General features: G+C 44.7%; 1 protein-coding gene across 1 annotated transcript in view; it reads left to right on the top strand.

Annotated features, from left to right (window-relative positions):
- Positions 1 to 8,041, top strand: part of syn2a (synapsin IIa) — a 40,482-nt gene extending 32,441 nt beyond the window's left edge. The window contains exons 11-13 of the mRNA XM_072696839.1: positions 288 to 354; positions 6,304 to 6,691; positions 7,660 to 8,041. Of these exons, the coding sequence (XP_072552940.1) occupies positions 288 to 354; positions 6,304 to 6,691; positions 7,660 to 7,792 (588 nt within the window). The 3' untranslated portion in view covers positions 7,793 to 8,041. The remainder of the gene's footprint in view (positions 1 to 287; positions 355 to 6,303; positions 6,692 to 7,659) is intronic.
- Positions 8,042 to 12,503: the final 4,462 nt, after the last annotated feature.

The raw sequence follows: 12,503 nt of genomic DNA, 5'->3' as shown, positions 1-12,503 counted from the left end.
CTGTGCTGGCTGGACTGGGGGGCGTCCAGGAGGAACCTGGAGGAACCGAGCTCTGTTCTTCAGACTAGCTCACCGACAAGATCTCACTGCTTTATTTCTTCAGAATGAGAAGCTCTTGTTTCTCCTTTTTACTGCTTTATCTGTTCTGATGAGATCTTCAGCCTCCAGAGTAAAAAATAACATATTGACGTACATTTTGACGGTGAATATGGAGGGTTATTACCAGTACCACTGTGTATGTCCAGTATCATTACTACTGGTGTTGTTATGTGTGTTGTTTTTTTCAGAGTACCGCTCAGAAGGAAGCCATAACAGACCTGAAAAAGACCCCGCCGCAGAAGCCCCCTCCTCAAGGTTGTTTGCAGTACATTCTTGACTGTAATGGCGTTGCAGTAGGCCCAAAACCGGTCCAGGCAAACTGAGGGGCCAGAGAGAGGCCAAACTGATGGCACTCTCCACGAGCTGAGCACTAAAAGCAGACGTTCAGACAGCGAAATGAGCCGTGGGCGGTGGTGGAGTGGAGAGGAGTGGAGTGGAGTGGGGTGGGGTGGGGTGAAGGGGAGGAGGCGGTCTCTCTTCTCTCAGAGAATCCGAGAGAAAAGCCTGGACTGTGTTTTTCCCCTATGCAGTGTCAACCTGTACTTTAGCTGTGCGCTTGTGATGGTTGCTTGTGTTTCTCTGTAAAGCGGTTGTTTTCTTCAGGGCTGTTTCACGTGCTGTTACGAGCAGAGTGTGCCTAAAAAGTCCGGTGTTGCTTTTACCCCTTATGTACTGTACAATTCTGCCTTGATTTATCTGAGTTCACCCTGTTTCGTCTCCATTTCAGCGTCTACCTTATTATCAGTGGCGTTCAAACTGCGATCCGGTCAGCAGTTTGACCTTGTGTGTGTTCAGTATATATGTACTGTACGTGTATGTGTGTATGTGTGTGTGTGTGTGTGTGTGTATGGCCATTGTGGAGATGATATAAATAGACGTGTATTGATATACATACACACTTACTTTAATTTGACCTTCTTTCTCGTTTTGCATGAGCACGTCAGAGGCAGGCGATTGTGCAGAAAGGTGAGATAGCTGGACATGCTGTGCTTTTTTCGGTGACATCACTGTTATTAATATTCGGAATTATAATAATCGAACACATTAGTAGTGCTTACGGCATTGTGAGTGTGTAATCAGTATCGTCAGCAGTAGTAATAAGACGTTATTCGTTGCAGAGTAGTAGTAGAAACCTATGTGTAGTGTAGTGTCCGTTTTTTGAGTACTGTAGAACTTCAGGACCATCGGTGGACTGTTCTAGCTTCGTGGTGACCTCGCGTTCGTCTCCACTGGTTCTCCACAAACCTTTCGTATCATTCTGTGACCGATGTTTTTATCTGCGGAAGGACGTGTTTCAGATATTATTGCAATGCATGTCATGGTAGGTAGATAAGTAGTAGACTATTTAGGGGCGGTGTTAAGTACACTTGGAAAAAATGAGGTGCTACAAAGGTTTCTTGGGGAGATGCTATAGAAGAACCAGTGTGAATGACCGTGAAACTAGAGACTAGTCAAGAATGGGCTCAGAAGGTGGCTCAGCGGTCTAGTGCACTAGTTTGCTAGTTCGAATCCCTAGCCATGCCACTTTGCCATCAGCGTCCAGAGCCTGAGAGAGCACAATTGGCTGTGGTCTTTCTCATCACTCTTAAAAAAGCGACGCTGGCCGGCACAGGTAAGCTGGTGCGGTGGAGCTAAGAACCTAGCGCCTTCCTAGGCCTAGGCCTATGTCCTTCCTGATGTCCCTCCGAGTGTTGGGAGCATATAGCTGTAGCTAGTGCTACACCGTTACTCGTAGAGCTGGGCAATTTGACGATATTTTATCGTATTGTGATCAGTTTTGTTATTGTGATGACAATAAGCTTTTCTAAGCATATGGAGGAGACTGTTTCTCAATGTTTATTAAACACTGATCAGCTGCAGGTTTCATTACTAACAATGTAATTAGACTGGGTTAATTAGATGAAGAGCAGCAGATGTTGAGTAGAAATCACTGTTTATGATGTTTTTAGTGATGTATTGTGATAAATATTGTGTATTAAATATTGTGATATAGTATTTTTACCATGTCGCCCAGCCCTAGTAACAAATAAAAGCTCCATGACGAACTTTTGGAGGTTCTTGAATTTGAAGCTGTGGAGGAACCTTGATGAAAAGGTTTTTAGAAGAAAATGGTTCCTTGATGGTTCCTCCACAGTTTCAAACTGAAGAACCTCCAGATGTTCCTCAAGGACTATTAACACTGCTGGGGGGTTCACAAACTAATTGGGTTAATTGTCCATTTTAAATTGGAAGAAACAGGGGGAAAAAAAATGGACAAAACTAAATTAGTAAAGAACATCTACATCACTTCTTGTTCTTCACACACATTTCTTTGATTCTTTATGGAATCAAAAGTGGTTCTTCTGTGGAATCACTCAAAGAACCCTTTGTAGCACCTTTATTTTTAAGACTGTAGGTTAGATCATAGTTAGCCCGTGTATTATTTCTGTGAGCCAAAGGATTTACAGTTTCCCCCTTTATTTCCATGACTCGCCTTCATTTAAGGCAGCTAGAAGGTTCGGCGGTGATTGTACCGGAGTGGTCCCTGATGATCGAGTTAGGGAAACAAAGTCTATTTAAGAAAAAAATGCTCAAGATGAATTATGGGATTTAATAAACAGTCTATATTTAATAAACTGTTGGATGTTCTGTTCTAAGCCATATTAGCACGAGACAATGGTGGAGAATTGAGAGGCGGCACTGTACCTGTATTTGTATCCTCACGTTTGACCCTGTTACGGTCCGTGTGTAAGTTTGTCACTGTGGCGACAGCGGAAGGGGCGCAGACTCTCACACTGCTGAAAGACGTCTTTGTGTTTTTACTGCCATTCTTTGAATTGTTTGCCTTATTTACGTCAGTCGAAGTGCAATATGTACATGTACTTACTGTTTTTGCCACAGAGCCACTCAGGCGGGTATAACAGTCATGATTGTAGTGCTGAAAATTTGTATTTTTGACTTATCCTCGACTAGCAGTTAGGCTCCTCCCCTTCCTCCTCTCCCCCCCCTTCGCGTCTTGATGCTTTAGTCATGAGGGTAAGCCTTCCAGTGCATGTGGGGCTGGGATAAACAGTATATTTGCTGTAAAATGTATGTTGATGTTGAGAATAATACTGTGTGTCTGTGTCTTTTAATGAACCCTGATGCCACACACGGCTTCAGCTTCGGCTTCAGCGGGATATTAACACTTTGGTGTCCTTGGTTTATACTAACGCAGTCGTCCCCAAGTGTAGTACTCTTCTGTCAAAAGAAGCATGACACTATTTGGTTAAAATTGTTGTACATTTCTATCCTAAACGCAGATGTTTGATATAATTGTAAATGTACTGTACTTGTGTAAATCACAATATGTCCAAAACGCTGTGCGCTCCTATCGAAAGCTATATCATACGATATATCAGACAAGATACAAACATGACTGTAGAAAATAAGAGTATATTATAGAGTATAATAGAGAGTTTTAAGAGTCTGAATGGTTTCTACCTGAAGGAGTTTAAAGCCCCTGTCTACTGGTTTGAACTATTAAAAAATGTATTTTAATACTAAAGAAAAAGCTAAATCTATTAAATATATATTTATATAATAATGCAGTTAAATCGTAGCTTAATGCTCCAAAAATCAGCTCAGAACTGGAAGGGCGTGTCAGACCGCAGAATGATTGGACGTTTTTGTTTTTGCATGTTTTAATAAACTGGTGATAATTCATGACTCTGAATTCATATGCTGATCTCGCAGCATGAGGCTGAAATTCCACCTTAAAACAGCGAGGCAACAGCCTTTTAAGGTGGAACGGATTATTTCCAAGCTGGAGAATGACTCTCCATGTGGTTTTAGCGAATAACAAGACATCATAGGAGTGTATGTTGAGCACAGAGCTTAAGCTAGCACACAGAGCTTAAACCTGGCCCTCAAACCCCTTGTATAACCCTGCATCTCAGTTCAACTCTGCGTCGAACAAACGTCGCATCCACCTCTGTCCCGTTTCCATCCCGTCTTCCTCACAGGAAAGCCGAGTCTTTGAGTTTCAAGAGTCCATGTCAGGGCCAGTGGTCCTGATTGGTTCTTTGACTGATCTGATGTTGCATAGGACAAATGTAGTCCAATTGTCTCTGCCCTGAGAGTAATCTCATCATAGCTACAGGTCATAGCTAGAAGAGAATCATGGAACTAGATTAGAGTAGACAGGGGCTTTAACTCAAATCATATGACTTTGCCTGATCGAGCAAGTATCTGCAACCTTCGAAGACCAATAGAAAGTCCGAAACTACCCAGACACATGCTGAAGTGTCGGTGCATTTGTGATATCTTCCTTTCTCACAGGCAATAAAGCTTCCATCGCAATATACATCTGTTCTGTGTCGGCAAGTCAGTTATTTCAATCCTGCATGACAAGTCCAATGAAAATGGACTTAGATGCTGCTGTGCAAATGTACCAGAACCTCAGAATTACAGGGGAAACAGCACCTACAGACTAAATTCTCTTCACTGGCTTCCTGCTGTAGCTGCTGCCCTCATCAGATTCAGACCCCTGACTCTGGTCTACAAAGCCAAGACTGGACCAGCCAGCCCCTCCGTACTTGATGGCGATGGTCAAAAGCCGATCTGCACCGAGAGCCCTTCCAGCTTCAAGCACGGCTCGGCTCGACCCGCCATCCTTTAAGATCCAGGGAAGACGAGCGTCCAGACTTTTTACTGTCCTGCACCGAAGTGGTGGAACGAGCTTCCCCAGGGTGTCCGAACAGCATAGTCCAACGCTCGCTGTCTTCAAACCCAGACTGAAGACCCTCCTCTTCTGAGAGGACTTGGGTGAAGAGAAGAGTATTATGGTCTCCATATTGACTTGTGTTTAGTAGAGTCTAAGATTAGAGGATCTTTAAATTCTAGTCTATTCAAATTAGCTGAGGTTTTTCCTGAGTGAACAGTGAAGCACTTTTATATGTCGTTGCTAAATGCCGTAAATGTAAATTACTTTCAGGTTTTAGGTGCGAGGGATGACAACCAGGGCCCTGTGCATTAGTTCACACGTAGTTCAGGTTTATGCATCACTCAATCAAAACCGGTTGCACCACACAAACCGCTGGGCACGTACAAGCTAGTTGCTAGTCGCTAGTAGCTAGTAGATATTTACACCTACCTTATACCTGAGCAGGTTTAAGTCGTGACAAAACCGACGGCAACCAAAATATGTCTCGCTTGGAGCGACAGGAATCACTTTCGCCGTCGAGTGTTAAGAGCTTTGCCGGATTTGAGCTGGCAGTCTGAACATCATAGCCTGGCCTGACCACGTATCGCTCAGTAGGAGGTGGTTTGCGGCACATGGCGTGCACCTGCTGTCCGTGGATGTCCAGAGCTGAACGATCCATCTCTGAAGATGGACAGGTTTATTGCCCTTACACGTTACACGTTACCTTCTCTGAAGAAGAGCAGCTGAAGTGGGTTTGGCTATAGCTGAAATGCACTGAAACTGGCCACAATTTGGTTGATTAGTCTTTTTCACATGCATTTATTTCCAGTAATCCCAGTATAAATATAGCTAAGTAATGGGAGCGAGTGTTGTGGATCATTTCTGGTGACGTTATTCAGATTTGCTCACTAATACTGACCATATTTGAGTTAATGGAGTTTGAATGGAGGTTGGACTCCCTAGATGTACCTTGGCCAGCCCATTTAACAGCCCTAGAACCAGCACTGTTAATTTTTGAATGGGCTTACTGGTTACATCCCAGCCAAATGGGACAAAAAGCAGATCTCTGGCTGCACACAAGCCTACAACCACCCCATAACACTCATTTTTAACATTGCAGCAGGTTCTTGTGAACATGGCTCAACACTCAGGTTCTCTATACTACGTCTATGTATTAAGGAAGCTAATGTTGGGACCCTAGTCCTAGTATTAGGAACACAATGAGCACATTTACCTACTGTCATATGGGATTCCTTCGTGAGGAACCCTAAAAAGCATGCCACCTTCACGTTGCCCTGCTTCTTTTGCATGAAAAGTGTTGTTCTGCAGTACCGTAAAAAAGTACTCACTTTTTTATTGCTCCTCTTGCATCTCATATGACCCCTTTTCGCTCTGGCTTTTAATGTCTATAGAGTGTCCTGATGCTCTGACAGTGAATTTCCAATGGCAGAATGAGAGCGTTTGGGATTTCCCACTGAAACACCCAGCCATGTGCATGAATGCATGTATTAACGCCGCAGTGTTTTTCATACAAAATTTAGGGGGCTGCTTGGAACCCCAAGGATCAGTATCTCCGAATCATCGGCCTTCTTCTGGGGCAGCTAGCCCCAATCCCCCAGTCAGAGGCCCATCTGCTCTCATCGCAGAGCGTCCTCGCCCTGCAGAGGAAGACAGCAGTGGCCCGCTGGAGCCACAGCCACAAATTCAGCCCGCCAAGCCTCTGCCTCCAAAGCGGCGGAATTCAAAAACACGGACACAGGCCAGGTCTCCAGATCCCTCAGTGACATGCCAGCCTCTGACCAAGTGCCAGAGTCCTGTGGAGCACCCGGCTCCTCCAGCATCGGGCCCGAAACATGTTTCCAGCCAACCTGCTTCTGAGGAACCGCAATCAGCAGTGGAGAAAGAGGACCAGGACCACCCACCTCTTAAGTAAGTGTATTTTCTTTCAGGTACCAGTAATATGCCATAAACTAGACAACTATACACTATGGGGGGCAGTGGTGGTTCAGCGGTTAGAGCGCCGGGATATTGATAACAGGGTTGTGGGTTCGATTCCCGGGCTCGGCAAACTGCCACTGTTGGAGCAAGGCCCTTTACCCTCTCTGCTCCCCGGGTGCTGGAGTTGGCTGCTCACCGCTCTGGGTGTGTGTGTGTACTCACTGCCCCTAACACGTGTGTGTTTGAGTGTGTGTTCACTACCAGATGGGTTAAATGCGGAGGACACATTTCGCTGTACACTGTACAGTGACAAATATGTGCACCTTTACCTTTTTTACCTTTATATGGACAAAAGTATTTGGACACCTGCTCATTCATCGTTTCTTCTAAAATCAAGAGTATTCAAAAGAGAGTATCCTGCTTTAGCTGGAGTAAAAATCTCTACTGTCCAAGAAAGAAGACTTCCTACTAGAATGTGGAGGAGCATTGCTGTGAGGCTTTGATTGCATTCAGCAACAAGAGCGTCAGTGAGGTCAAAATGTTAGATTTGACCCCACCTCATCATCCCCTACTCATCCAAAAGTATTGGATGGAGCACCACCATCCATCATTCCAGAGACCACAGTTCTTCCATTGCTCCACAGCTCCTCAATGCTGGGGGGCTTTATACCCCTCTACTAGCCCACGCTTGGCATTAGGCAGCATGGTGCCAATAGGTTCATGTATATTCTATCTGCTCCAGGGAGTCCTATTCTATTGGCAGTACTTCTCTACAGGGACTAGACAAGCTGTGTATGTGTGTATATGTGCATTTGTTACATCTGGTGCATCTTAAATTAGCTAAATGCATTAATTAGAACGGGTGTCCACAAACATTTGGCCATGTAGTGTATGTAAGAACATAGAGACAAGAAACTGTGATATGTCCAACATGCAGAATTTCCCTTTCTTTCCTACAGTAAGTCTCCATCTCTGTCCAGCGCGTTTGGCCTGAGGGACAAGTCCTTCTTCCGCTCGGCTGGTGAGGAAGGGGTCAGAGCCGAGGCCATCCGGAGCCTGCGGGAGTCTTTCTCCAGTCTCTTCTCTGATTGAATGGAAAACCCAGGAGAAGTTTAGCAGTGCAAAACCTTAAAAACCACCATACATTTTTATCTCACGCCTACGCTGCTCTGTCTGTACCCACATTCCCATACAGCATACAGGATAACGAGAACACACTGCAGGTCAGCCGTCACACTCCTGCCATAAACCAGGCTGAGTTGTTGAGTAGTCTGTAATGGGATCACCGGTGCTCAGAAGACGGGATGTAGGTTTGCTGTTAAAATGTATGAGATCCTTGAGGAACTTTTGGAGGTTCTTCAGTATAAAACTGTGGAGGAATCTCTTACAGTGCTTTGAGGAACCTTTTTTTAGAAGAAGGTTCCTTGAAGGCTCCTCAAAGCACCTTAAGAGCTTCCTCCACAGTCTCAAACCGAAGAACCTCCAAACGTCCCTCAAAGATCTTATGCTTCTTCTGCATTTTCTGGGGTTCTGAAATTTCAGACATCAATAATCCTTTCCAGATAATTTCCCATCATGCTCCTGGTGGGAACATGAGGCTCCTGAGGTGAACATTGGAACAGAAACAGAAGCAGCTTTTGGCCACAGCTGCCCACCCACCCCGAAAAAAAGACACTGCAGAATACCATCATGGTCACGACCCCTGTAAATATATAGGGGTGCGTCCAGGTGCTTCCCCTTCCTGGTGCCGGAGATAGCTCACCTATAGAGGGCATGCATTGACGTCACCTTTCAGCGTTCATTAGGGAAAACTACCGAACCGATGTGACGTGACTGTGTGACTTGTGCCCATGTTACTAAACAGCTCAGCACAGTTTGAGGCAGGTGTGTGATGTAGGCCTGCAGCTTTGTTCAATGCTAATCAGTGTATATAGGCTTCCATTGCTTGTTCGCTATGCTAGCTTTGTGGTGTAGCTCTGGTCCAAAACACGGCTCAGCAGACTGCATCTGAATGACTTTATGCTCTTCTGTGTTGATGAGCTCTGCTCTGATTGCTTGATTGTTGTTGCAGTCACACAGCATAGCATATCCTAGCCTAGCGTAGCTTAGCCCTGTAACAAGAACAGGCCAGTGGTTGTTCCAATTATTCCAGAGTCGTGCTGGATAGTGTTGCTGTTGCATTGCCAGTGTGCTCAGTGTGGTGTGTTGTCCACTAGCTGAAGACATTGTAGGCTGGGTTAGCTTTTAGCTAGCACCCTCACTGTCCACCATCCCTGCTACTCAACCTCATGCCTTCTTCCGGTCAATGGTTCTCCCTTCTATGGACGACCTACTGTTACCTTTTGACCTTTTGACCTTTTTAACGTCTTCCGTGCTACCTGAATGGAAAAAGCTTATGCTTATGCTTAGGATATCGCTAAAGACAAAATGCTAAAACGATGACGTATCAAGCCATAAATGAGATGATACTCTTATCAGTTGGCACGGGTGGCTGGTGACTGAAGAACTGACTGGCTCCATGAAAGGTCAGATCATTAAACACAGCTTTCCAAAGGTTGCTTTCCACATTCAGAAATGCCGAATTCAGAGAATGGTGGACGTCGTCAGGGTGGCACGGACATTTCAGCCCTCATTAGGTAGGCTAGAGCTTGTCTTGCTCGGCGTCTCTGAGCTACAAACAACACCACAGCCATAAAAACATGGCAGACAGCTGTAAAGATGATTCTGCTGGAAGTAAAGTCACAGTTAAATCTTCATTCTGCTTGTTTTGATGCCACTCCTGATAATAGTCGACTACGCCTACGCCATCTAAACTTCTTCACATAACTGTAGCGGAAGGAAACACAACTTGTTTAGCATTTCTTCTGCAGAAATGTCAGAATTGTGCATAACATTTGCCAAACGTTTGAAAGGAAACCTGGTTTATATGATTAGGCCATCTGAGTGCCACAACCACAAAGCCATAGAGCCGTAACACAGATCAAGGAAGGCTATTATTTTAAACAGTGTTTTTGTCCGTAGGAGACTGGATGTAGGGACACGGTTAAAAGTATATGATCTTTGAGGAACGTTTGGAGGTTCTTTAATTTAAACTGTGGAGGAACCTCTGAAGGTGCTTTGAGGAAACTTCAGGAAAAGGTTTTTTAGAAGAAAAAAACGTTCCTTAAAGGAGCTCCACAATTTCCAACTGAAGAACCCCCAAACATTCCTCAAGGATCTTATACAGTGGAGCAGAAGCAGTAGACCCAAACTGAAAAAAGAGACACTGCCGAATATGGTCACGACCCTTGTAAATGAAAAAGGGGCGTCCAGGTGTTTCCTGCTTGGTGCTGGAGAGAGCTCACCTATAGAGAGTATGCATTAACATCACCTTTCCGCTGGACCACGCCCCCTTTAGTCAGACTGAGTGGCAAAACATTCTGCAATAGGGCTGCAGGGAATGACTCTGCAATTATCTGCTCAAGGGAAAGGCTCTGGACTCTGCAGCGATACATCCACATTACCAAAGAACCCACGGTCCATGGACATGGATGTCTAACCAGGAACGTCCAGCTAACTGAGACTCACATTTAGAGGATAAAGCCTCACATCTGAGAGCACAGAGTCGAGTGAACGGTCTTTGTAGAGTGTTTTCCACTGGTTTCAGGCTCATTTAGTAGACCGACTCATCCAGGTTTGCTTGCTTTCCCTTTTAATCGAGCTTAGCATGTCGCTGAACTCTCAGAGCATGTTTTCAGAGCATGAATTCACCACTCAGTGAGCTCACACACGTTTCGGCACCTGGATTTTAGTTGTTTCTGTGAATTGCAGCCATCCATTAGTGTCTCTTCTCTTGAGCTTTCAGCAGTCTGTAAAGGAAACTCTGAACTCCTGCTGAATTTTGTTTGTACAGTCAGTCGCGCAACAGCACTTTCCCATGTTGTGTTTTAGCAGCATTCACACTGAACACTAACGCTGCCACTCAGTCGTTGGGCGCCACCTGTGACGTCACTTACATACTTTCTATTGGTTATTCACAACGCCCACATCACAATCTGACTAAAATTTGTGATGATAATATTAAACACAGTTGATTTTATCAGAACGTCAAGACTAGAGAAAGACCTGACTACCCTACAACAACCGATCGAGATGATGGGAGCGTGCTGAAACTCTACCATGACTCACAGGTTTTTATTCCGACACTGAAAATTGTTCTCCAACAGTGAAATCTCTTGAAAAGTCGTTTGGTGTGAGGTCAGGAACAGCGGCCTACAAATTGCTTTTACAGGCCAGGGCTGCCCAAATTTTTGCATGCCACTAAATATCCACCTATTTATCCTATAGTAGATTAGACCTGTCCAATCATGCTAATGTAATAAGGGGTGTTTCTGCCTGGATCTTGTCTTCTGTCTTTGTAAGTAACAATCCCCAAACCCACCGGTGGGTCCAAATGTCTGATACACACGTCTAGACCTTAAGAATGTCAGCTTGTTTGCATTGTAGTCACTGCTCTGTTTAAAGTACAAGATCCTTGAGAAACTTTTATGGGTTCTTCAATTTTCAACTGTGGGGGAACCTCTTGAGGTGCTTAGTCTTGATATCTAAATCACTAAATCTGTATCTTCTTCTCAACTATTTACAGAAGCAAATATTTTGACCAGGGCTGCCCAAACTTTTGCATGCCCCTGTATATCCACTTATTCGTCCTGCAGTAGATCAGACCTGCCCAATCATGCTAATGCTATAAGGGGTGTTTCAGCCTGGGCTGCCTTTTGAATGAGGCACAGTACAGGGCAGCCAGTCAGAGCATCAGTTAGTGTAAAACACTAAGGCAGAGAGAATTATGGGTGTTTGTGGTGGATAGAGCCACTAACTGCATTAGATAATGGCCATAAATGTGTGTGTCTGGCCCCCGAGACACATCAGTAGGACTGGGAGACCAAGAGCAGGTAAGCAGATCCATTATCACACATCGAATCAGTGACTACAGATAGAGACTGCTGGAGACTCCAGCATGGCTACAGGCTAATCTTTGAGCACTGATATGCACTATGCACTATATGTCCAAATGTTTGTGGACACTCCGTCTAATGAATGCATTCAGCTACTTTAGGTTGCACCCATTGCTGACACAGATGCACATGCACACACACAGCTAGTCCCTGTCTAGTCCCTGTACTGCTAATACAATAGGACTCTCCGGAGTAGATAAACAACATGAACCTATAGGAACTGCCTAATGCCAGGTGTGGGCTAGTAGAGGGGTATAAAGCCCCCAGCACTGAGCTGTGAAGCAGAGGAAGAACTGTGTCGTCTAGCATGATGGATGGTGGTGCTCCATCCAATACTTTTACAATAAGATGAATTTGGGAGTTGGGGATGATGAGGTGGGGTGGTGATCGTCCAACATCCTGGCCTCTCTATGCTCAGCTCTTGTTGCTGAATGCAATCAAATCCTCACAGCAATGCTTCTCCAAAATCTAATTCTTCTAAGTCTTCTTCCCAGGACAGTAGAGACAGTTACTCCGACAAAATAGACTCTTTTTAAATTCCCTTTCAGATTTCAGAAGGAACAACGAATGAGCAGGTGTCCCAATACTTTTGTCCATAGAGTGTATTTACATTCACAGTATTTAAAGCATACGCTTGCTTCAGGAAAATGTTTGCTTAAGCACAAGTAATCCATTGTGACCTGAGTAAGTGTAAAAAAATGCTTAACCCAAATAAAAGTGCAGCAGCAGCACAGCCTACAGACTTTGAAGGTCCAGCGTGGCCATTCTGGATGCAGAAGTCTTAGTCAAGTCAAGTCAAGTCAAATTTA

The sequence above is a fragment of the Salminus brasiliensis genome, chromosome 14 (assembly GCF_030463535.1).
Source record: "Salminus brasiliensis chromosome 14, fSalBra1.hap2, whole genome shotgun sequence".
Taxonomy (NCBI): Eukaryota; Metazoa; Chordata; class Actinopteri; order Characiformes; family Bryconidae; genus Salminus; species Salminus brasiliensis.
Note: the sequence above shows the minus strand (reverse complement) of the source record. Positions and strands in the feature narration are given on the sequence as shown.